General features: G+C 34.1%; 1 protein-coding gene across 2 annotated transcripts; it reads right to left on the bottom strand.

Annotated features, from left to right (window-relative positions):
- Nucleotides 1–203: 203 nt before the first annotated feature.
- LOC129898890 (protein SMAX1-LIKE 6-like) lies at nucleotides 204–8,613 on the bottom strand. Of its 2 annotated transcripts, XM_055973604.1 has the most exons (4): nucleotides 6,986–8,613; nucleotides 4,182–4,232; nucleotides 3,161–3,416; nucleotides 204–2,189 (listed from the first exon to the last, which is right to left on the bottom strand). In XM_055973604.1, the coding sequence occupies exons 1-4, from the start codon at nucleotides 8,170–8,172 to the stop codon at nucleotides 426–428; spliced, it is 3,258 nt and encodes a 1,085-aa protein (XP_055829579.1). In that variant the 5' UTR covers nucleotides 8,173–8,613; the 3' UTR covers nucleotides 204–425. The 2 variants fall into 2 exon arrangements, with proteins under 2 accessions (XP_055829579.1, XP_055829580.1); XM_055973605.1 differs by lacking the exon at nucleotides 4,182–4,232 and having other exon boundaries at nucleotides 6,986–8,612.
- Between the last annotated feature and the right edge of the window lie 13,751 nt (nucleotides 8,614–22,364).

Consider the following 22,364-nt stretch of genomic DNA (forward strand, 5'->3'; position numbering starts at 1 on the left):
TCCCAAACTAATTCTTTTAAACTCCGACCTTGTAACAATCATTTAAAGCTCAAATCCTGGCCTTTGTATCTAGGCACAACCAAATTCTTTGAGGCTCGAGCCTAATATCCTGTGTTAAAAGAGTTCAACCTTAACTCAAAAGTATGCGGTATTGCAATAAGAGCGTCACCATGGATTTTTAGAAAGACCATAAAACCGGATGGTAACAATAGGAAAGAATGATCAACTCATAACACATAAATAGTTCATACCTGACAATTGTCTAAGGTGAAATCTTACAATTTATGGCTTAAACTATAACGAACGTGACCCGCACAAACCCAATAAAACATGGGCTATATCCGGTAACACAAGCATAATTATCTAGGTGTGCTAAAATGTGAATACATTATATATTACATACTATAAATAGAGAAACTTAGATTTTAGTTCACTATGATTCTGCCAGGAAGGAGAACTCCTGGTATATGCACTTGTTGGAAATAGTTCTCGCAGGTCACAAGTTTCACTACAGATCGAGCACTTAAGCTATATCTTTCCTGAGCTTCTACAAATCCCCTGCTGAGAACATGTTGAATCCAATCTTCTATTTTCTTGCTGTCACTTAAACATGCAGCTGCCAGAATTTGTTCCAATACTTTTGAGTCAATCTCTAGCAAACATTCTGGACCGACAATTTTGTGGAAGCATATTCTGATCTCCTTCAACAGCTTCTCAGCTAGAGAGTCAAAATCCAATGGCCTGAAAATTGCGGTCTCATCAAATTGTGTAAACAATTGTTTCAACCATGCTGTGTTGTTTTCATTGGATAAGTCACAGCCAGAATATCCAGTAAAGTTGTCATAATTTTCAATCTCTTCAGCTGGAAGATTCAAATCTAAGCATGTGTTTGATGTCTTGTGGGCTCGTTTGACCATCTCTGAGCTTCCAAATTGCTGATCTACACTTTCGATTGGACCAATAGTAAGCTTTCTATTATTCACAAAGATTTGGCTTGAAGATCTTTTTCTAGTTGTTATCAATGCAGCTGAGTTGGGACTTTTGACATCATCTGTAAGATCAAATGCTATTAGTATCTGGATTTGACATCCTTTAGCTGCTAATATATCTTCTTCAGAATAGTCAGCTGTTTCTTCGGTAGAAGGAAGAGTTCTTTCTTCAGCTAATGTTGTTGATGTTGTCACAAAGATTGCATTAGCTATGCTAACTTCTCTACCATGAGAGTCCAAAAATCTACCAGTCTTAACAGCTTGGGACAAGCTTTTCTGAACCAGTATATCAGCTTTATCCACATTTTCAAGGAAAACAATACATAAGGGGCTGTTCCTCAGTTTATCAGCAACATAGTCAACAACATGCTTCCCTCTGAATCTCACGTCATATTGATTCAATACCTGAAGATCAAACAACCCGACTTCATCCTGTAGACTTAGGTCCACACAGATTAAGTTATTTGTGCTTCCATATAGAAACTCAGCCAATGCAATCGCAATTTTCTTCTTACCAATCTTATCAGGTCCAAGAAAGTTGAGCCATATGTCTCCTCGACTTGGACAATTGTTTCTTTCATTTTTACATCTGCACCGAGCTATTGTTTGGCTAATGGCATTTACAGCCTCTTCTTGCCAATTAACCTTTTCTATAAGAGCTGCATATAGCATCTTAAAATCTTTTGGATCCAATTGCTGCTGAAGAGATGACGATAAAGGAGACCGGTTAATGAAATGAGGCACCTCAGCACTTGCTGATACACTGCATGATATGTCGTGTGCTTGATTAATGCTACTGTAGCTTGTCAGATGCTCTTGTTCTTTGCTTGGAGAAGTAGAGGCCATGCACAAACCTAAATCTGTTGTCACTGAAGTTAGAGAGGTTGGAGAGTTGAAGCCATGCTCATCATCAACTTGTGAGGGCGTTTCACTAAACTTGGAGAGAAAATTGCTGCTTTCATTTGATGAAGAAATTGTGGAAGTCATTTTCTTCCTTCCAATTTCAATTTTTTCGTTATTGACACTTTGTTTTCGGTCTTCAACAACTTGAAAGCCTACAACAGATGGGATTTCAGAACTCCTCTGAAAGTTGCTTGTCTTGGGTAATGGTTGATCGTAGTGTAAACGCTGGCAGAGATTGTCCCATTTTCTCTGCAAACCAGCAACTTTCGCACTCAATACCATTTTATCATCTTTGGCCTGCACTGAAGCCATATAAAGAAGTTATTATATGATTAGAATAGATTCATTCTACTGATGTGAAGTAATTTTAATATTTTGTTGGCACACGGAAGAATTGTAATACTCTAGATTGTAAAGCTGTTGAGAACAAAACTACTGGATTTAAACAAAAGGAAATACTCCCACCCATCTATTTATGTCAAGGTATACTGGTATGGATTTAAAAAATTGCATAGCACTTGTGCTATGAAGCTAACTATAAGCAAGTACCAAACTAATCCTTTTAAACAAGTGGTGCATGTGTATTTTCATATTCACTCTTCTTAAAAATAATGAACTCATACATCAAGTGAGTCGCAACTAAGGGTCGGAAAATCATATTCAACCCGTTCGAGTTTGGACGGGTTATTTAACCGTCCATTTATTTGTTCAAACTATTTCAGCTGATTAAAAATTGGGTTGATATATAGCCCAAATTTGACTTATGAGAAATCTTATCAAAATATTTTTAAAAAGACATTATTTTTATTTGATATGTTATAAATAGTCATAATAGAGAAAAGATATACTATAAGTTTATAAGTAAAAAACAAATAAAGCAATTAAACTTGGTAAGAATTGGGCGGGTTGAGTTATGAGTCATTTCCTCCCAATCCATTTCAACCCAAGCAACTTCTAGGTGGGTCATTCAACCTAATTTGACCAGCCCAAATTCAGCCAAACCCACCCACTTGACACCTCTAATCGCAACAAATGTGGTATATTTTAAGGAAAGAACAAGGATGTTGAGATTGAGTAATTTCCAAAAAAGATAAGTGTGTCATCCTTTTTGGTAAACTACTACTAAGGGAAGTGCTTATAAAATAGGACTAAATAGAGTAATTGCTAATAGTAGTACCAGAAAAATAGGCTGAATGCAAAATCTAGAGATTCGAGATACAAAGAAAAAAAGAGAGGTGAAGACTAGTAGAATTGTGAGAAACACAGACCTTCATAGCCTCCAGTCCTCCATTAGTGTTGAGTTGAGTCATTTGCAACCAAGAAGGCAAACTTGATTGGTAGTGATCTGCAACTGAAACACTGCTAATTAATCCACTCTTTGAGAGTGCACTTACCTCTTGTTTGCATTTCTCATTGCATAGGTGACAGCGGGATGCAGTGTGGTATGAACAACTTAACGGGCTTTTAATATCAGCAACTGGGGTAGAAAAGAATCCTCCCAATGGCACAAAAGATTCCATCAAGCTGTTAGGATATCAAATTAAACATGTCAATCACATGGTAATAGAAAGAGATATAATCAAGGCATGAAAACACTTAGTAGGCAACTTGTTCTGTTCATGTGGGTACATAAAGTAATACCAAAAATTGCCCATATGTTGAAGGCTTAAAGCTATATTAACCAATTGAATAAAGGAAAAATGATTAAATTTATCCTTGTTATTCGAAATTAAGTAACTTGGCTCTGCATTAATTTTTTTTATCTAATATTACACTTTCCATCAAAGAAAAGTCTCATGTTTGGCTCAAGTCATTAATGGAGTTTTAACATGAGGGTAATTTTAATGGAGTTTTAACATGAGGGTAATTTTAATGGAGTCTTCTCATGTTTGGCTCAAGTCTCATGTCTGGCTCAAGTCATTAATGGAGTTTTAACATGAGGGTAATTTTAAATCATAATAAAAAAATAAAATGTATTTTTTGTTCACCCTGAAACTCTGTTAATAAACAAGGCCAAGTAAGAGACTGATTTGCTAATTAATATGTACATGTCAATTTTTTTATATTTTATAATAGAATATATATATATAAATATGTTAATTTTTAATTGATTTGTTTTTTGTAAGTTGCACGCACTTACTAATTAACATTATAACTTGAGATGAACTTTTTTTCCTTTCTTTTTTATTTTCTTTTGTTTTTTTATCTCTTCTTTGTTGAGAAATCGAGTCATCTAAGCTCAATCGCAAGAACTTTTAGTAGTACAATCACCACCACAACAACACCTACCTCCTTCGGCTGAAACAAGTACTATCACTATCGAAATTGCAAACTCCAGCACTGCCACATTTTGAAGATAAAAACGTATATCGTCATCACTTTCCCACCATCAATCAGAAAAACCTCCATCAATACCATGAAGAGAAAAGAGGGCCATAAATTTTCAAATTAATAAGAAAGATAATGAAAATTATCTGAAAATTCATTGCCCAAAAAAAGACCCTCTAGTCGCAGGAAAGAAAGACACTTCTTTTTTTCGGAATTAAATCAACTTTGAGATGAGTTTGGATTGGGCTGTCAAATGGGCAATTTGGACGGGTCAAGATGGGTTAAACAATAAAGCAAAACTGACGTAGATATGTTATATAAAGAAAATATTTATCATTTATAATAATAGCATTTTCTTTTTTATTAATATTTATAATACATTTATAATATAATTTTAATGCATATTATAGAGATAAAATATATAATAAAACATTTATGATACATCTATATTGTATGCATAATTCACTTTTAATGTATAATCTGATTTATTATAATATTGTTATATATTACTATAAATGGTAATAAAGAAAAAATATCACTAAAATTAGTGATTATTTATTAAAAAGTACCCACCCAATTAATTTTTCAACAATAAATGGGTCATTGTCCAAAGTTGTCCAAAGTTATGATGGGCTAAGATGAACTAAACAATAGGTCATAACCCAACCCGCTAAGTTAATCCATCGTTTTTATAATTTTAAAACTTACACTTCAACAACGACAACAACAACATACTTAGTGGATTTTCATTAAATGGGGTCTGGAGAGGATGAAGTATACGCAAACCTTATCACTGCCTCAAGTAGATAGAAAGACTGTTTTCGAAAGACCTTTGACTCAAGTGCTTCAAACTGAAGTAAAAGATTCAGAAACAATAAAAACAACAAAGCAATGAAATAATGAAGACAAATTCTTTTTGTTGATTGCAATGTTTCAAATTTAAAAGTAGATATTTACACTTTTCATTTTTCACCCAATTTTTTTATATGCATTAACACTACAACTTTCGAATTTGCATCTCGTAAGACTCAACTCCCTACCATAATTTCTTTTATATACAAAATTCAAATTCAAGACCCAATTGATTACCCATGACTAGAAAAAATATGAAAAATACCTATATGAATATTGTTCCATAAGTGGAAAAATATATGTAAATAACAACATATTTATCATTATTACATTATCCATAGAACGTCAATAATTTATGTCTCTCTTTAGATGATTATTATGTTATGAGTTGCATCAATGCAACTTTATACCTTACACATTCTTTAAATTTGTACCAATTTATTGATTTTTTTCCTCTAAAAATGTAAGTAGTAATAATATTTCACCAATAATAACAATTATAGTAATCTATATTTATAGTAGTCTATGATAATGAAAAAAACTTAAACAGTTGTTCATATACAAAAATCTTAATCTAAAGTTGAATTTTAGAAGCTAAAATTAAGCAGTTACATGGGTAAAGATTCCAATTCCTGGTGAATCTATTTGAATTATTGATTTGGTGAATCTATTTGAATTATTGATTAATGATGGGTCAACTTTGGTTAGCCCAAATGGACTCATCATCAAAATCACTCTAACTCAAATCTGTTAAAACTTGAGCCTACATATAGAACTGAATTAATTTATCACCCCTAATTAAAATAAAAAATACAGTAGTGAATAATAATAGAAGGATATTAAAATGAAATGTCACAAAATAGAAAAAACAGAAGAAGATCAACTGAGTTGCTGTGAAAGGAGGACAGCAACGGAAAGGGAATCAGGAAAAAGTTATTGAAAACTAATAAACATAATGAAAAAAAATAAAAAGGATACGGAAAAAAAAGGAAAATAATAAGAAAAATATAGAAAAATATAGATATTTACACATGAAAGCTGTATGTACCGGTACCAAAAAATTGATTATGCTATTCCAATGTTGTATTTATTTCGTTTTAAAAAAGTCTTGGGGTAATAGCACCCGCCATAGTACGAGTGTGTATCAACAAATTCAAGACTACTTCAGATGTGTTTCTATGCATTTGCTTTTTAAATTAATACACAGAAATCTTTTGACGTCTATGTTAGAAATTTTTTAGCTTCATCAAGAAAATCCTCAAATATTACTGAAACCAGACAAATTAAAATTTAATCTGAGGTCCTTAAACTATCAACTCTTTATCGTTTCACTAGAATATCAATCTACCGATCAAGTGATTCCTCTCTATACAGGTCCATTTTTTGTTTCAATACTAAATTGTTTTGTCTTTTAAAGGATTCTTTAAAATCTAAAAGTTTTTAAAATGTCAAGAGTTATGTCTACTCTTACAAGTCCTTCACCAGTATCAGACAAGAAAAAGCAAACAAACTACACCAAAATAAAAGGAAAGAAGAATCAAAAAGGTAAGATATGCTGCATATCAAAAGTACATCATACACTGGTACAATAATTACTTAGAGTTCGTTTGGATTGGCTTATAAGCTGCTTATAAGTTGTTTTCAGTTTTTTTTTTAGTGTTTGACTGACCAACTTAAAATCCTTTTGTGCTTAAACCCCAATAAATAGTTGGATTTATTTGGATGAACTTATTTTAATCAGTTTATAAGTTGAAAACAACTTATAAGTCAAAAAAAAGCTAGCATGCACCTACTTTTTTTTTAAACTTATAAGTAGTTTTCAACTTATAATCTGCTTAAAAATAAGTTAATCCAAATAGGCTATTAGTAAAAAACGGAAAGAAATAATTGAAGAAAACAGTGGTTCAGTTTACCTGGATCCAGGAAATGTTTCTTCCTTTGGAGGTCCAGAAGAAATGATTGTCAAAAGCTGCAAATCCCAATCTTTTTCTATGTAGGGAAATCTATTCAAAACTTTCAAATATATCTCATACCTCTCCACCCACCCAATCAACCAGAGTTTCCCATGATAAAGCTGTAGCAAACTTGTCAATTTGCTAACTATATACCTACAGGGATCAATAGAAGCATCTTCTGTTCCTAACAGTTTTAAATCTCCATAATTGACAAGAAGACCAGGACCTAAACTATTATGCATCACCATAGTTCCAATCTCCTCAAACTTCAACTTCACTAATTCCTCAGCATATTCTCCTGTAACATACCTTATGATTTCAGTCTCTATACAAATCACATTCAATCCATATACGTCAACAGGCAGGACTCCTCCTCTGCTGCTCTGTACCATTTCCAAGAAATTGTTCATAGCACCCTGTGCACAAGTACCAAGAATAAGTGGATTTTTTCCTCTGTTATTGACGAAAACCTCCCCAATTCTCCTGCAATCATCGTCTCCCCCAGAAAAGCCCAAGAATGGGAAGTTAAATGTTCGATCCGTTTGATTGGTTAAATTACACAAAAACAAGGGTGGTCCTCTGAATCTTGAATATCTGAAGAGTTGATTAACAGGCCTAAGAATAGCAAGCTTAATATCACAACTCCTGAAACCAGCCTCCCCAAATACTCTGCTCACAACAGGGTCATCAAGGACAGATATTATGAGATTCCGCAACTCAACCTTCACTAGTGGAACAGAAGAAGAAGAGGCTGACTGATTCTGAAGCTGTTGTTGATAAAAATTGAAATTCTCCGGCTGCCGTCTCTGGTTCGCTTGCGACCTCTTTATGGCTGCCATCAGAGAATTCGAAACAGGTGGATCACCGACCCTGCTGCTGCTGGGTGACGAAGGCAACCGATCCATTGAAACCCCTAAGCAGAGCTCTAGAGCTTTGAATTGGACACGAACAGAGTATGCATTGTTCCTTGTACGAGAGCAAGCCTCACGTAAACATGAAGAAGGAATAGACAGTAACGAAGATATGTAATGAAGAGATGTAGTTTGAGCATGCCCACGACGACCTGCCATGGCCACAGCATCGTCAAGAGTCATGGAAGCTTCACGTGTCAAGCATTGTCTAGCAGTACTAACTGGCGTTGGCATCGGAAATAAGAAAGAAAAGTACTATGTTAGTTCTACTAAACGTGAACACAGAGTACGGAATTCCCTTGATCTTTAATCAAGAAAACATAAAATAAAAGCTACTACCAAAGAGCTGACAACAAAGTACGGAGTAATATATAATAATACTCACTCACACACTACTATTATAAGAAAGAAAGACAGAGAAAATAGAGAAATAGAGTGGCAGAAGCTCTTAATAGAAACATCAAGTGTATCCATCACATTGAGTTATTTATGAGGTATTTGGAAGGAAAAGAAAGAGAGGACCTAGGCGATGGTGGGGTAAGATGTTTCTTGATGGTGCTTGACACTGCTGGTGGCTGCTGTTGGTGGTGGGGGGTCTTGTGAGGGTTATACGAGTAGGGGACCATTCAGTGAAAAAGGCAGGTGTAGGTGGTAACTGAGTATAGATTCTTTTGTATTTCAGATCTTTCTCAACTTACTTGTAATTCTTTGTTTACCAATACTCGGTGCATCATGACAGTGACACAGAGATGCTGAGTCCACTTATTAACTAATGGGCCAAATAGGACTCTAACGTCACTTTCTACTTGTAAAATGCCCTATTTCTAGTGCACTAATACATCCAAATCAATGTCAAGAGTAAAGAGCCGTATGTTCCTATTTACTTGACCTTCGTTATTCTCCTGTCTTTTTTATAATGTTCCACAGGTTTGAGGATAGGTGGTTGTTTCATATATAATTTTTTTTTTACTCAAGTTAATGTTTGACCTTGAGTCACGCCTAATATGTTTCTTTTCTTTAACGTCATATTAGATTGGGACTAATTCATATTCTTAATTTATCAAATGTTAAATCCTCATATTGATGATCCAACCTTATGCTGGGGCAACTCAACAAAATTGGTTGCTAAAGATGAATCTTAATAAGAGGTCTTTAGATTTATTTAATAGATATATTTCATATATTCTTATTTGATTTTTTTTTTTTTTGACATTGTTGTAAGGATCATCTTGTACAGATACTTGATTATTCCAATTGGTTATTTGCTCTCTTCAACCCTTGGATGCATTTGGTAACTCTGCATTGAGGATTAGATAATCTTTTATAAGAAACATAAATTGACAGTTAAAGATAATGTTTTTATAAATTTCTAATAATCACATTCTTGTGTCACTAAGTAGATATTAAACTTTATTTCATAACTGTGGAATGATAAGTGTTTTTGTGAAGTGTAAAAACGCTTTAATTCACTCTAACTATGAAATAATCAATCTAAATTTTTTTACTATAAGGTACTTTTTGGCCACAAATATATTTGGGAAAAACTTGGAAAAATTTGGAAACTAATATTTGATCATATAACTTTTCGTTATTTGACAAATATATTTGACAAACATCTCAAATTTCCAAATTCTAAAAATTATTTTTAGAATTTGAGTTAAATTTTAGTATTTGAGAATTTTTAATCCATCGCAAATCTCGTCAATTAGTACTATATTATCAGTGTAAGTAGTATATAAAATAAAATGTTTTGGGGCCTAAAGCAATTCTTGCCCCTTCAGGCAGCCTTTCTTTACATTGGCTGAAGGAATTAATAATTTTTTTTTATATGATCTTGAATAATTCTTACCAAATGAATCGATCTAAGTTTAAATTAGGTCTATTATATATGTTCTTTAATAACTTTAATTACATTTATCCACTGTAAAGTAAAGAACAAGATGTATCCCCATAACCTGCAAATTTTCTTTTGATTCTTAAGTTGTATTCTTGGTTTCTGTAACTACGATTTAAGTCGATAATTATTAGAAGTTACTCTGTGCTCGGCATTAGCATATTGTTGACTGAAGTCAAAATACCAATAGCTTCGAAGAGTTTTTTCTTCTTCCACTTGTTGCGAGATTATTATACTGAGGAGTTCTTTACTGCACTATAATTATTATTGTTCACTTCGTGCGTTCTTGGAGTTGGAGGTGTGGGTTAAATTTTACTATTATTTTTTCCTTTGCTAATTCTGTGAACTAATTATACCATAAAGGTCATAGGTGGAATGATTTGACAACAAAAAGAAGTGAACAAAGTCGTCAACCATAGACTCAACTTGTGGTCTTGCCATTTGCCCAAAAAGTATTTCATTAGGATTTCCTCACACTTTCTATTAGCATGATGGGCACTTATGTGAAAGAATGTAAGAAACTTTTTAACTTTGTCGAGAGCACTATGTGATTTCTTGTTAGTTAATTATTTTTTTAAAAAAATTAACCATTTGATTAAATTATTTATCCTAAACTACATTTTATTTGATGCTCTTAACCGAGGTACGTAGGCGCTTAGAATTACATTCTTAGTTCAATTGCAAGAGTGTCCAAAAAAAAATACATGTTCCCACTCGATCTGTCACATGAAAGCTAAGGTTATGAGTACTCTTTCACCAAACTCAGACTTGCACCAAATGGTGGTGCCTCAATGGGGCAAACCCTTATGAAATATGAGCTTCTCTAACAGAAGATAGTCTTCAAATTCTTCAAGTCTGTAAGTTAGAGTCTCAAATCCACCAAGTTTGCGAGCTTAAATCTTCGAATTCTTCAAGTCCGTAAGTTAGAGTCTCAAATCAATCAAATTTGCAAGTTGAAGTCTTCGAATTTTCAAGTCTGCAAGTTAGAGTCTAAAATAAACCAAGTTTGCAAATTAAAATCTTCAAATTCTTCAAATCTACAAGATGGAGTCCTAAATCAATCAAATTTGCAAGTTAAAGTCTTCAAATTCTTCAAATCTGCAAGTTAGAGTCTCAAATCAACCTAGTTTGCATGTTGAATTCTTCAAATTTTTAAGTCTGCAAGTTGAGGTCTCAAATTACAAAGTATGTAAGTTGAAGTCTTCAATTAAATCAACCAATTATGTATGTTGAACTCTTCAAAATTCTCCAAGCCTGCGAGTTGGAGTCTAAAATTGACCAAGTCCGTGTTGAAGTCTTCAAATCATTTAAGATGCAAGTTAAAGTCTTCACATTCTCCAAATATGCAAATTAAAGTCCTAAAAATTCTTCAATTCTGTGGGTTGAAGTATCAAATTAACCAAGTCCATAAGTTGAAGTCTTCAAATCCTCCACGTCTTCAAGTTGAAGTTTGAAATCCACCATGGTTGCAAAGTTGAGTTCTTCAAAGACACTAAGTATGTTAACTTCAGAAAATCTTCAAAGTTTGCAAGTTGAAGTCTTCAAATGGAAGTTTTATATCTATCATGTCTGCAAATCGTCGAGTCTGAAAGTTGAAGTCTTTAAGTCGTGACCTTTCTTAAGGTGGGATTGCGTGTCCATTCCTTTTCGTCATAAGAATGCCTTCAAATTACCTCTCTTAGGACGGAAATGCAAATCCATTTCTTTTCTCCATAAGAATACATTCAAATTACCTTTCTTAAGGGGGGCATGCGTATCCATTCCTGTTCTCTATAGAATACCTTTAAATTACCTTTCTTAGGGTGGTAGTGCGTATCCATTCTCTTTCTCCATAAGACTATCTTCAAATTACCTTTCTTAGGGAGATAATGTGTATCCATTCTTTTTTGACATAAAAATAACTTCAAATTACCTTTCTTAGAGAGGGAATCCGTATCCATTCTTTTACACCATAAGAATATCTTCAAATGACGTTTCTTAGGGCCAGGATGCGCATCCATCACTTTACACCATAAGATTACCTCTAAATTACCTTCTTAATGTGGGGACGCTCTTCCCACCTTTGTGACTTTAGAATATCATAAAATTATCTTTTTTAGGGAGAGAAAGAGTATTCATCTCTTTGCATCGTAAGGTTACCTTCTTCGTGGATCATCCCTTGAAGCCTACCTACTAAAAAAGGAAAGGAAAAAGACAAGTCAAAGAAAGTACAAGTAGAGGAGAGATTATTACCTGTCAAGACGTTTCAGACTTAGAAGCCATAGTAGACTAACTAGGCTATACTTGAGACGATATTTTCTTGGTGAGAATGAAGCCCTTAAAGTCTAGTTTCTAGCGATCACACTCTTTTTTGGTGATGACGTTCGTACATCAGGATATAAAATATTTTGTAAGGCAGTGCAAATCTGAAATTTTCTATGGGATAGAATCTAAGATCAACTTCAAAAAATTATCTAGAATAATTCTGGATATGCTACAATTGAATGTATCTAGTTTTTTTAGAATTAAGTGGATAATGATTATGATACTCCTATGTCGAGATATGATTTTTTTGGTGTAATTGTGCAAATCTGAAACTGTTGGCTCGTCAAAACCTGAGGCAGATTTCATAATAACATCTGAAGAGATCTCGACGGTGTTAAATTTTGAATTTTGGTTATGTTGTATATCTTTGTGTCTACCTATTGCAAAATTACGCGGTTTGTGATTTCGTCATTTCTACATCAAGATACGAAAGTATTAGTAAAGCCGCACAAGTCTGAAATTTTCAGCATCATACAATTTAAAGTTAACTTCAAAATAATCATCTAGAAAGATATTGATGGAGTATAATTTTGAATTTTGGATATGTTGTAGATCGAGAAGTCTAGTTTCTAGAATATCTAACCGTTCATGATTTCGATATTTCTATCACAAGATATGAATTTTCTACCACAGACATATCAAGCTGTAAAAAAGTGATGAAAATCGAAAAAAGATTACGCTCCCTCGACATGGCTGGTGATGCGCAATGGATGCAAAACAATAAAGAACGGGTGACTATTTATAGAGGTCACAAGGTAGCTAGAATTAATTATTCTTTCCTAATACTAATGGGTATCCTAATTCCATTGGGAAAAAAAGGCCGAGGCAGTTCCTCGATGAGGACTCCTTAAAAGAAAAAATTGGACTCCTAAAACGGAGTAAAACTTGTTAACGTTGGTAGGACAAAGCAACTTTCAGTTGCATGGATTTGGAAGGGATGAAATCCAATGTATTGTATATCAAAGCAACATTCAGTTGCATGGAGTTTGTGCTCTACAAAAGAATGTGAACATTTATGAACATTATTATCTTTGATCTCACAATACTGCACACAAAATTTTAATTACCCAATTTTTGCGTGCAAAGATTATATATTTCTTTCAGTTATAACATGAAATTAGTACTTCAAGTCTAGTTTTCAAAAAATAAAATATCTCGACAAGACTTGAAGTAGGGGACACTTGTAATCATTAAAAATTTATTAAATATAAATTTATAAAATAATTCGGATTATATCAAATTCAGCATATATTAGTCCAAATAAATATTGTGGATTAATATAATTGGGTTGATTAATTAAGTCCAATTAATATAAATTTAATTAATTAAATGTCCAAATTCACTTATTTGGGCTACAAAAGATGAGTCCACTTTGCTAAGCCCAATATCATCTCTTCCAAGTGATCCATTTTAGTGCCACGTGTCAAGTGACGTGTGGTGCCGAGTCAAACAAATAAGCCAATATGATCATGCCATATGTCAAAATGATAAGCCCACTTCGCTAAAACTCAATATGTCATATCACTTAAATCTGATTGGCCGAATGGAAGCATTCTTATCACAACTCTATTTCACAACTATAAATAGAGATCCTCATAATTCAGAAAAGACACCAGAATTCTAACAAGAAGCCAGAGAGAACTCGTGGATCAAACGCCGCAGATTTCTCTACAAGCTACAAGTTCAAGAATTCAAGAACTCAAGCATTTAAGTTGAAGAACAACTCAAGATCAAAACCACTAGATTCAATAATAAGCTCAAAAGCCCTTGAATTCAAGTGTAGGTCAAGATCAAGTTCATCAAATTCAAGTTCATATCAAGTTCATGAAGTCCACAAATTAAGATCAAGACAACAAGATTCAAGAGCAAGCCAGAAAACCCTTGAATTCAAGTAAAAGTCAAGATCTAATCTATCAAGCCCCACAAGATTCAAGATCAAGCTCAAAAGACCTTAAATTTATATTTGTAAGGACGAATCAGAGGATTCATAGAGACTGTAACACTCATATTTTGAAATCAAACACTATGATTGTTGCAATATTTTCCGGTCCTATTTATTATATTCTCGATGCAAATTTTATCGTCTACAATCCATCATTAATTTTTATTTAGATAACGATAAAATTCTTTTTCCTGATAAAATAAGAAATATTTTTATTTTTTATATTTTTTTAATGAAGAAGGATAAACATTTTCTAATATAATCGTTGGTTTTAAAGTTAAGATACAACAATCATAATGAAATGAAGATTGAAAATTTAGTACATTGCTTCATATCCCAAAATATCTTTATAATATCGCTGATGGAGTTATTATTGACCCCTTTTTCTTATTAACTTTAAAATCAAGGAATATATTAACAAATTTTTATTCTACTTTAATTCGAAAAATATTAAAAAATAAAAAGATTTCTATTCTATTGAAATCTATTTTAAATTATTACCTAAATAAATATTAATGATGAGACTACTATGATCTTATATATATGATCTACATTATTAGTTTAAAAAGTAAAAGAGATAATTCAATTTAATTAGTAAACGGAGATTAAGAAGAAAAAAGACTGCTTTCCATATTTATATTAGTTCAAGAGATTTAAAAAAAAAAAAGGCTTTTTAAAAATAATATTTATTAGAAAAATAATGTATTTAAAAAGAAAAGAAATATTATATTTATTAGGAAAAACACAATTTTGATTCAAAAGTAACAATAAGGACATTTCCGAATCAAAATATTAATGACAAAATATTTTGGACCAAAATATTAGTTTTAGGAGCATTTTTGGATAAAAATATTGATGATACTCTTTTCCATATAAACAATATTAAGTTGCTATCAAGATTTATTTTTGGAACACACTATTTTAAGTAAAGGCCACTAGGCAGATTGCATCGGAGCTATTTCATTATTTATAAATAAACAAAGCAAAAATAAAAATACAATTATTATGCAGACTGAACAAAATGAGATACAAATTTTATTAATATAATGACCCTCTAGGTCATTTTTTTTGTTTTTTCTTATTTTTTATGTTTAAATATTTCTTATAGTTGCCCCAAACCATTTATGACCTCCTAGGATTGACAGGACGACTCCTAGGTAGTTCATTTGGTTTTTACGCAAGTTTTCCTGTTTTGGAGGTTTTGAAGTTTAGATGTTTGAATTTGGTCAAAACATCAGGTAAACAACCTCGAAATGTACTTTGATGATTCCATTAACTTCGAAACATCGATTTTAGTGTAGAAGAACATTTGGTTTGCGTCTCGAGATGGTCAGACTCATTTTGAGCTACATCGTGATTTTAGCTAAAACAAAGCTTGGGGTGTGGGACCCACTTTTCATCAAAGCAACCTCCATTGGAAGTTTTGGCATTTTGTTAGTCAGAAATATCAAAGTAGGTAGGGTAACATAGTTCATTGGTGTGCACGAGATATTGAACAAATCCCTAGCACCCCGTCGAAATATTTCTCTACTCCGTTTCAGCTGGTGCAATTAGTGGACCACACTTTACCTTTCGTGTTCGTAATCCTAGAGCTGCAGTCGCGAATGTCGAAATCATTCTTCGCAATCATGACCGTTGGTCCCGCAATCATAAAAAGTAGTGCGCAGGCCTACATATTGTTGGTTCAACGAAATTCGATCTTATCTCTCTCAAGTTTTTACTCCATTAAAGTTGGGTTGAGCTCGATGAGGGGAAAACATTAGGAATTGTTGGGTATTGGTTGTGCATTTCTGGGGGACATGGTAGGAGTCAAATATATCGCATTTTATCTTGTAAATTTCCATCGATTCTCCTTTTTGATTCTTAATTGGGTGTTTTTGAGCTAGTATGGTGTTAGTCTATTTTGGGTTTTGTTTAAGCTTGGAATGTGCCAACTTTTTGGCAAAAGTTCCTTGATCTATTTAGGACCTATTGGTGAAGTCAATTTGGTGATTCCGCACATGGGTCCTACGATCCCATTATTGGCCTGATTTTGGACTCAAAATTCTCTGTTTAATTATGGGTATTGATTCACTCATGTTGACATGTAGATCACTAATTTAATAATGTGGCATTATTCAAAGTCTTAGCAGAAAAGAAAAGCCCCATTTTAGTGGATTTAGAGCGTGCTGATTGGTATCAAGGTAGGCTATGGTTTACTATTCTTAGACTTGGCTCGTTGATTATTTTAGCATGATGATTTGATAGTACTTGGGTTGGGTTTACTAGTATGATCCTTTTTGATATCTAATTGTATTCGTTCACACTATTTCAGGTTATTTTGGGAAATATGCTACTAGATCTTGTCTATATTCATGTTCTCGTTCCCATGGTTTATGTGTGGATTAGGATTGCCTTGTTATCTTATTTAAGTACTTAGTCTAAGTTTGGCTAGTGTGTGTCTTAGATTTTAGCCTTGGTGGCTCGTGTAGCTTATGCTTGACTTGAAACAGACTAGGATAGATGATACCCTTCTGGTTGGACTTTAACATTCAAAAACCTTTTGAGTATCAGCATTGGGCTAGGTGTGGTATAATAAGTGCTTAGTCTTTACTAAAATTTTGGATCTCTTTGTGTGATTGTATCCTTCGATATAAGATTCTGAGAAAGATCGACTCTTGCTGTAGCTATCCTAATGTAATATTCTCGTAGAAGCTAGGTTTCTTTATGGCTAACACGATATAAGATTCTGGGTGATTCTAGATCTTGTTGTGTCTATCCCAATGTAGGATTTTGGGAGATGCTAGGTCCTACCTTGGCAATTTTGAGGTGAATGATTGGGTGTATCTGGAAGTTTCGCCCATGAAGAAAGTTATGAGATTTGGGAAGAAGGGGAAGCTTAGCACCCAATACATGGTCCTTACCATATTATTACGAGAGTTGACAATGTAGTTTATAAGTTAAAGCTACCATCAGAGTTTGCTGTCGTTCATCCAGTGTTCCATATTTCTATTCTTAAGAAGTGCTTAGGAGATCCTTCACTCATTGTTTCTGTAGAAAACATTGGAGTGAAAGATAGTTTGTCCTATGAGGAGATTTCTGCCCAAATTATTGATCATCAAGTTTGTAAATTAAGGACCAAAGAGATCGTTCCAGCCAAAGTCTTGTGGAGAAACCAGTTTGTCGAGGAGTCTACATAGGAATCCAAGGAGGATATGAAAGCCAAGTACCCACATCTATTTGTTCCTCTTAATGTCGATGTTGAAGGTAATATTCCTATCCCTATCTTAGAGTTAGTACCTTCTTAAGTTTTAGTAGTTATTCTTGAGTTGAGTCTTTGAGTTCTTGCATTGTCTTTGTGCATTGGGTGAGTTCTTAGCTTAGGTCATCATTCAAGGATGCATAATCCCAAGGGGGAGACATTGTAACCCCCATACTATTCTAACCTATATCAAGTTCGAGAACCCAAAGAAAAACATGAGAAAATTGTAATGTAACCACTATCTAGTGGCCACGATCGGTACCTACAATCCGTAAGAGCACCTATAAGTTATAGGTGTCCATTCATAGGTCACCCTATGAATTAACTAAATTTTGAGTTACTGAGACCAACCCTACGAGACTTGTTACGATCCATAATAAGTCTTACAACTCGTAGGGTCGATTGTAGACCTAGGTGTCACATTCCAGTAGCTACTGGAATGTACAGGTTCCTACGAACAATTTGTATGAGCTATCCGATGGCTCATAGAGTCCAATCTTCATAATGCCTCAGTGCTTCTATGAGAGACCCTTATGATTCGTGTTAAGGACTACGATCCATAGGAGGGGTGGTCGTAGACCCAGTATGTCAATTCCAAAGTGGTCCAATTTTGGACCCCAGTTCCTACGAGAGGGACGCCGCGGTCCATAAAAGGGACCGTAAATGGCTACAACTCATTTTAATGAGGGGTATTCCAGTCTTTTCCCACCTTTTCTAAACTAAAAGCAAGATGATTTGGGACCAAAATTAACTCTTTATCAGTACCCAATGTGCCTTTTCCCTCATTAACACTTCAAATAGTTTGAGAGCAAGAATCAGAGAGAGAGAAAAGCTAGGGTTTAAGAGTTTTGAGAAAGGTATTTGAGTTCCTCTTAGTTAATTGTCATTCTAGGTATGTAAGGCTAATTATAACATTAGACTGATTTATTCCTCGTACCCTACATCTTCATTCAATGAAGATTGAGTTTTCATTAGAGTTTCAATCCCGTAACATTGAGTTGTTGAGTGATCTATGTAATCCCTTGTTGAGTTCCTTCTACATATCAATATAATATGATGATATTCATCAATTGAGCTTTTGAATTTTCGTTTGTGTTTACATTCACATGAACCCTAGTGGAGAAAGTTGCATTATTAATATCATGCATTATTTGAGTTTAAAGAATGGTATATTTCATCTTTTAAATTGAGAAAGAGTTGGAGCATGCGATTGAGTTTTGACAAGTTTCTTAATTACTATTTTTAGCATGAATATTTTTGAGTCTAAATGAGTTGAGTATTTTGCATTTAAATAGCTATTTTGAATTGAGTTGAGATACATTTTTAAATGCATTCATTGCGTTAAAAATATAATCTTTTAAAGAGAAGAGATGAGTTGAGCTAATTGAGTAAAGTCCAAAGAGACTAATGAGTCAATTGAGTACATACACTCACTTGAGATATGATTATTATAAATATGTTTTTAGGAGTAGTATTGAGCACCGATTTAAGTAAGAGTATAGAAAAACTCGAACCCCATAAACAACGTAACCAACATAGGATAGGATCGTGCCATTCATTCAGGGGACTTTTCACAGCCTCATTGAGGGATTTTATATGGATCCATGAGATGAGTTGTGTCCCTTACCTTGACAAGGTATTGGGTGGATGTGGCAAAGACAACAGTTTACTGTATCATCTCAAGGATCATGGTGATGATTGTTGGTTAGAGAAACTCCTCAACTTTAAAATATTATTTATATACTAAGTTGCATTATATATCTATGTTTTAAAAGCATTTTCTTATTTATACATATTGCATGATTTATTGAGTTGAACTATTCCTGAGTTACGTTTATTGAGTTGAGTTGAGTTGAGCATTCTTTAGTAAGTTTTCTTTCAGCTATTTTACATACCGTACATTCTATGTAGTGACGCCATTTGGCGCTGCATCATTTTATGATGCAGACACAGGTGATAGAGACCCTCAATAGGCGCATTATTGAAGATCAGATTTCCATCTATCTTTTGTTGAAACCTCTTTGCATTTAAAGGCGCTACTGAGTCTTTTATTTCAGTCTTTAATTGCTAGTATTTGAGGCAGCCATGGGCTTATCCCGATACCTATTTTTCAGAGTCCGTTTTAGAGGCTTCAAAAATTAGTCACAGACAGAGTTTGAGTTACTTTAATTATTTTCAGAGCATATGTTTTGAAACATCTTTTTTATTGAGATTTTGAGACTTATTTTGAGAAGTATAAATTACTTTCTTTGTATGCCCATCTGAGTTACATTATTTGTGAGTTAAGTCTTCCGCCAGGCCAAGGATTCACTTGGAAACCAACAATGGTTTTTGAGTTCCCACCACAAGAGTGTAGACTCGAGGCGTGACACTAAATCAGTAAAAAAATTTTATCACAATGATGAGCTCACAACATAGAGAAACTTCCATTAAACGTTTGAGTGGAGAATCTAAGCACCCAAGGAGTATTTGGAACCTTTAGTTATGGATTTTCTGATTATTCATCAATTCTTACTAGAACAAAGACGAAGAGGGTGGTCATCTATAATGACCATCGATTTAGAGCTAGGGGGAACCACTTCAAGTTGCCTGCTTTTGCAGTCTCACAAAAATGTGAATATCTCTCTATTTTGAAGTAGTATGGACAAATAATTTATTGCATCAGAAATTAGACTTGTAATCCTTTGATTTGATAGGGTATAGGAATTCTAATTTCTTATATATTATACAAAAAGTGCAGATATATTTGACCCAAAATTTTAGAGTATTCCTTAATGACATTTACAATAACTTTTACCGCCTTTTATTTCACAACTTTCTTGACTTTAAAACTTATTGTACAAAATTTGTGCAATTAAAATAATTCAACACCCATCCTAATATGTTAAGGAGTCTTAGTCTTATTCCAAAAGTATGAGTTAATTCTAACATTCAAACGGATATGATGTCACAAGTGCAATGTGTATGTTGGCACAATTAGTAGCGGCACAATACCAATCGGTTACGCCAGACGTTGCTATAAATTCAAAAGGGCTAAAAGGTTTGGGAGTTCATGAGTTTCTTTCCTTGAACCCCCCACCCTTTACTGGGATATATCATAGAGAGGACTATCAAGACTTTGTCAATCAGCTTCATAGGATCTTCAAATCATTCATGCCTCAACAATAGAGTCAGTTGATTAGCATCATTCCAGTTGCATGATGTTGCGATATTAAGGTACGAGAGTTGGGAGAGATCCAAGGGAAATGAGGCACCTCTACCTTCTTGGGATAGATTTATAGAAGCTTTCCTATATCACTATTTTCCTCAAAAGATTTGGGATGATCGGGTAGATAAGTTTTTCAACCTCCGATAGGGAAAATTTAGTGTTTGAGAGTATGGGATGAGATTTGATTCATTGGATATATATGAACCATCAATTGTTGATACGATGCATAATAGGGTGCGTCGATTTGTGGGATGGCTTGATCCAGACTATATAATTGCCTTAACTAGTACTGTACTAAATGATAATATAGATATCTCGCTAATTTAGGTGTGTGCAAAAGGCACAGAGGAGCACCGACATCAGGAATATAGGGTCGAGAGAGAGCATTAGAAGATGGCTAGGCCTGGTGGTTCATAGGGTGAGTTTTAGGGTGGTCCCAGACCCTGATATTCTGGCAGGACACCTACACCTCCATCACAATAGTTCTAGGGTAGTAGACTTCCTCGTCAGGGATAGTCAAACTGTCACGATCCAACCCCGTAGGACGCGACTGGGGTCCGACCTGGATCCCCGTATACATATTTATCAATTGTGGTCAAGTCGAATTATAGACATGTAATGCATATAAATCAAGTGTAGTCGAACTGGACTACAAACAACATGATACGTATATGAAAACCCCTATGGGTCATAGCATTTTATATATCTGTAGCCTCTTTCATTTGTATCATAACATGAAAGGGCACAGAAGCCGACAAGGCTGCTATAACACATACCTGTATAATACGTCATGTAGACCGAGCTGAACAAAACTTACACATACCACCCACATATACATGTCTGCAGACCTCTAAAAATATTAATGACAACATATAGCAGGATAGGGCCCCCGTCGTACCCTTGGGTAACAAAAACACAATTATATACATCAGCGGCCAATGCCAAAAGCTAGGCTCTGATACAATAGAGCCTCTTTCAGTTGAGCTGAATGGAATCCTAAGATGACGGACTCCCAAAACCTGGATTTGTACCTATGGGCATGAAACGCAGCCCCCTGAGAAAAGGGGGTCAGTACGACATATGTATTGAGTATGTAAAACATAGCATAATACAACTAGAAGTATATCTGAAATAGAGAAGCAGGGGATAAAATATCAAATCTGAAACCTATACCTGTATCCTCTGAATCATAAAAGAATGCATGCTCAAATTATACAATATAGCCGGCCCTATTTGAGATCCGGTGAATATATCTGTAGGACCATTATAGACCCGACGCCATCACCGTCTTATTACAACACATCATCATATATATACATACGTACACGGCCCTCTAGTAAGGGAATCAGTGAGTTTTTCATGTCATTGCATTATTATGTCCTCGTATAGTATACTCGGCCTTCTTTAGTGAGGGACTCGGTGGATAATGCAGTGAACTGCACATGTCTATGTACCCATCCTGAGAATCGGTGATAGAAAGGTTATAGTATGCACGAGTAGGGTAGTGAGTAACCATATGCAATTTAAAACATTATCAGAGACTTGACTGTATAAGAAGATTAAACTTTTGTCTAAGGACCCGAGTAGTAGTTTATTCATCTCGAGTGCCCTTTAAATGCCATTATGGGTTATATCAATTGTAATCTCGGGGACCCTAGACAGTATTAACGTAAGGCCAAGTCGCTTATGGAATCAGAAACACTTGTTATCATATAGTCTTTAAGACTTGAAGCCTGTATATTTAGTACCTCTTTAACATATAGAAATACCTCTTTAACATATAGAAGTTTCTAGAGAAATAGTTCAACTATTATAGGAGTTCTATATTCAAAAGTAA

The sequence above is a fragment of the Solanum dulcamara genome, chromosome 8 (assembly GCF_947179165.1).
Source record: "Solanum dulcamara chromosome 8, daSolDulc1.2, whole genome shotgun sequence".
Classification (NCBI taxonomy): Eukaryota; Viridiplantae; Streptophyta; class Magnoliopsida; order Solanales; family Solanaceae; genus Solanum; species Solanum dulcamara.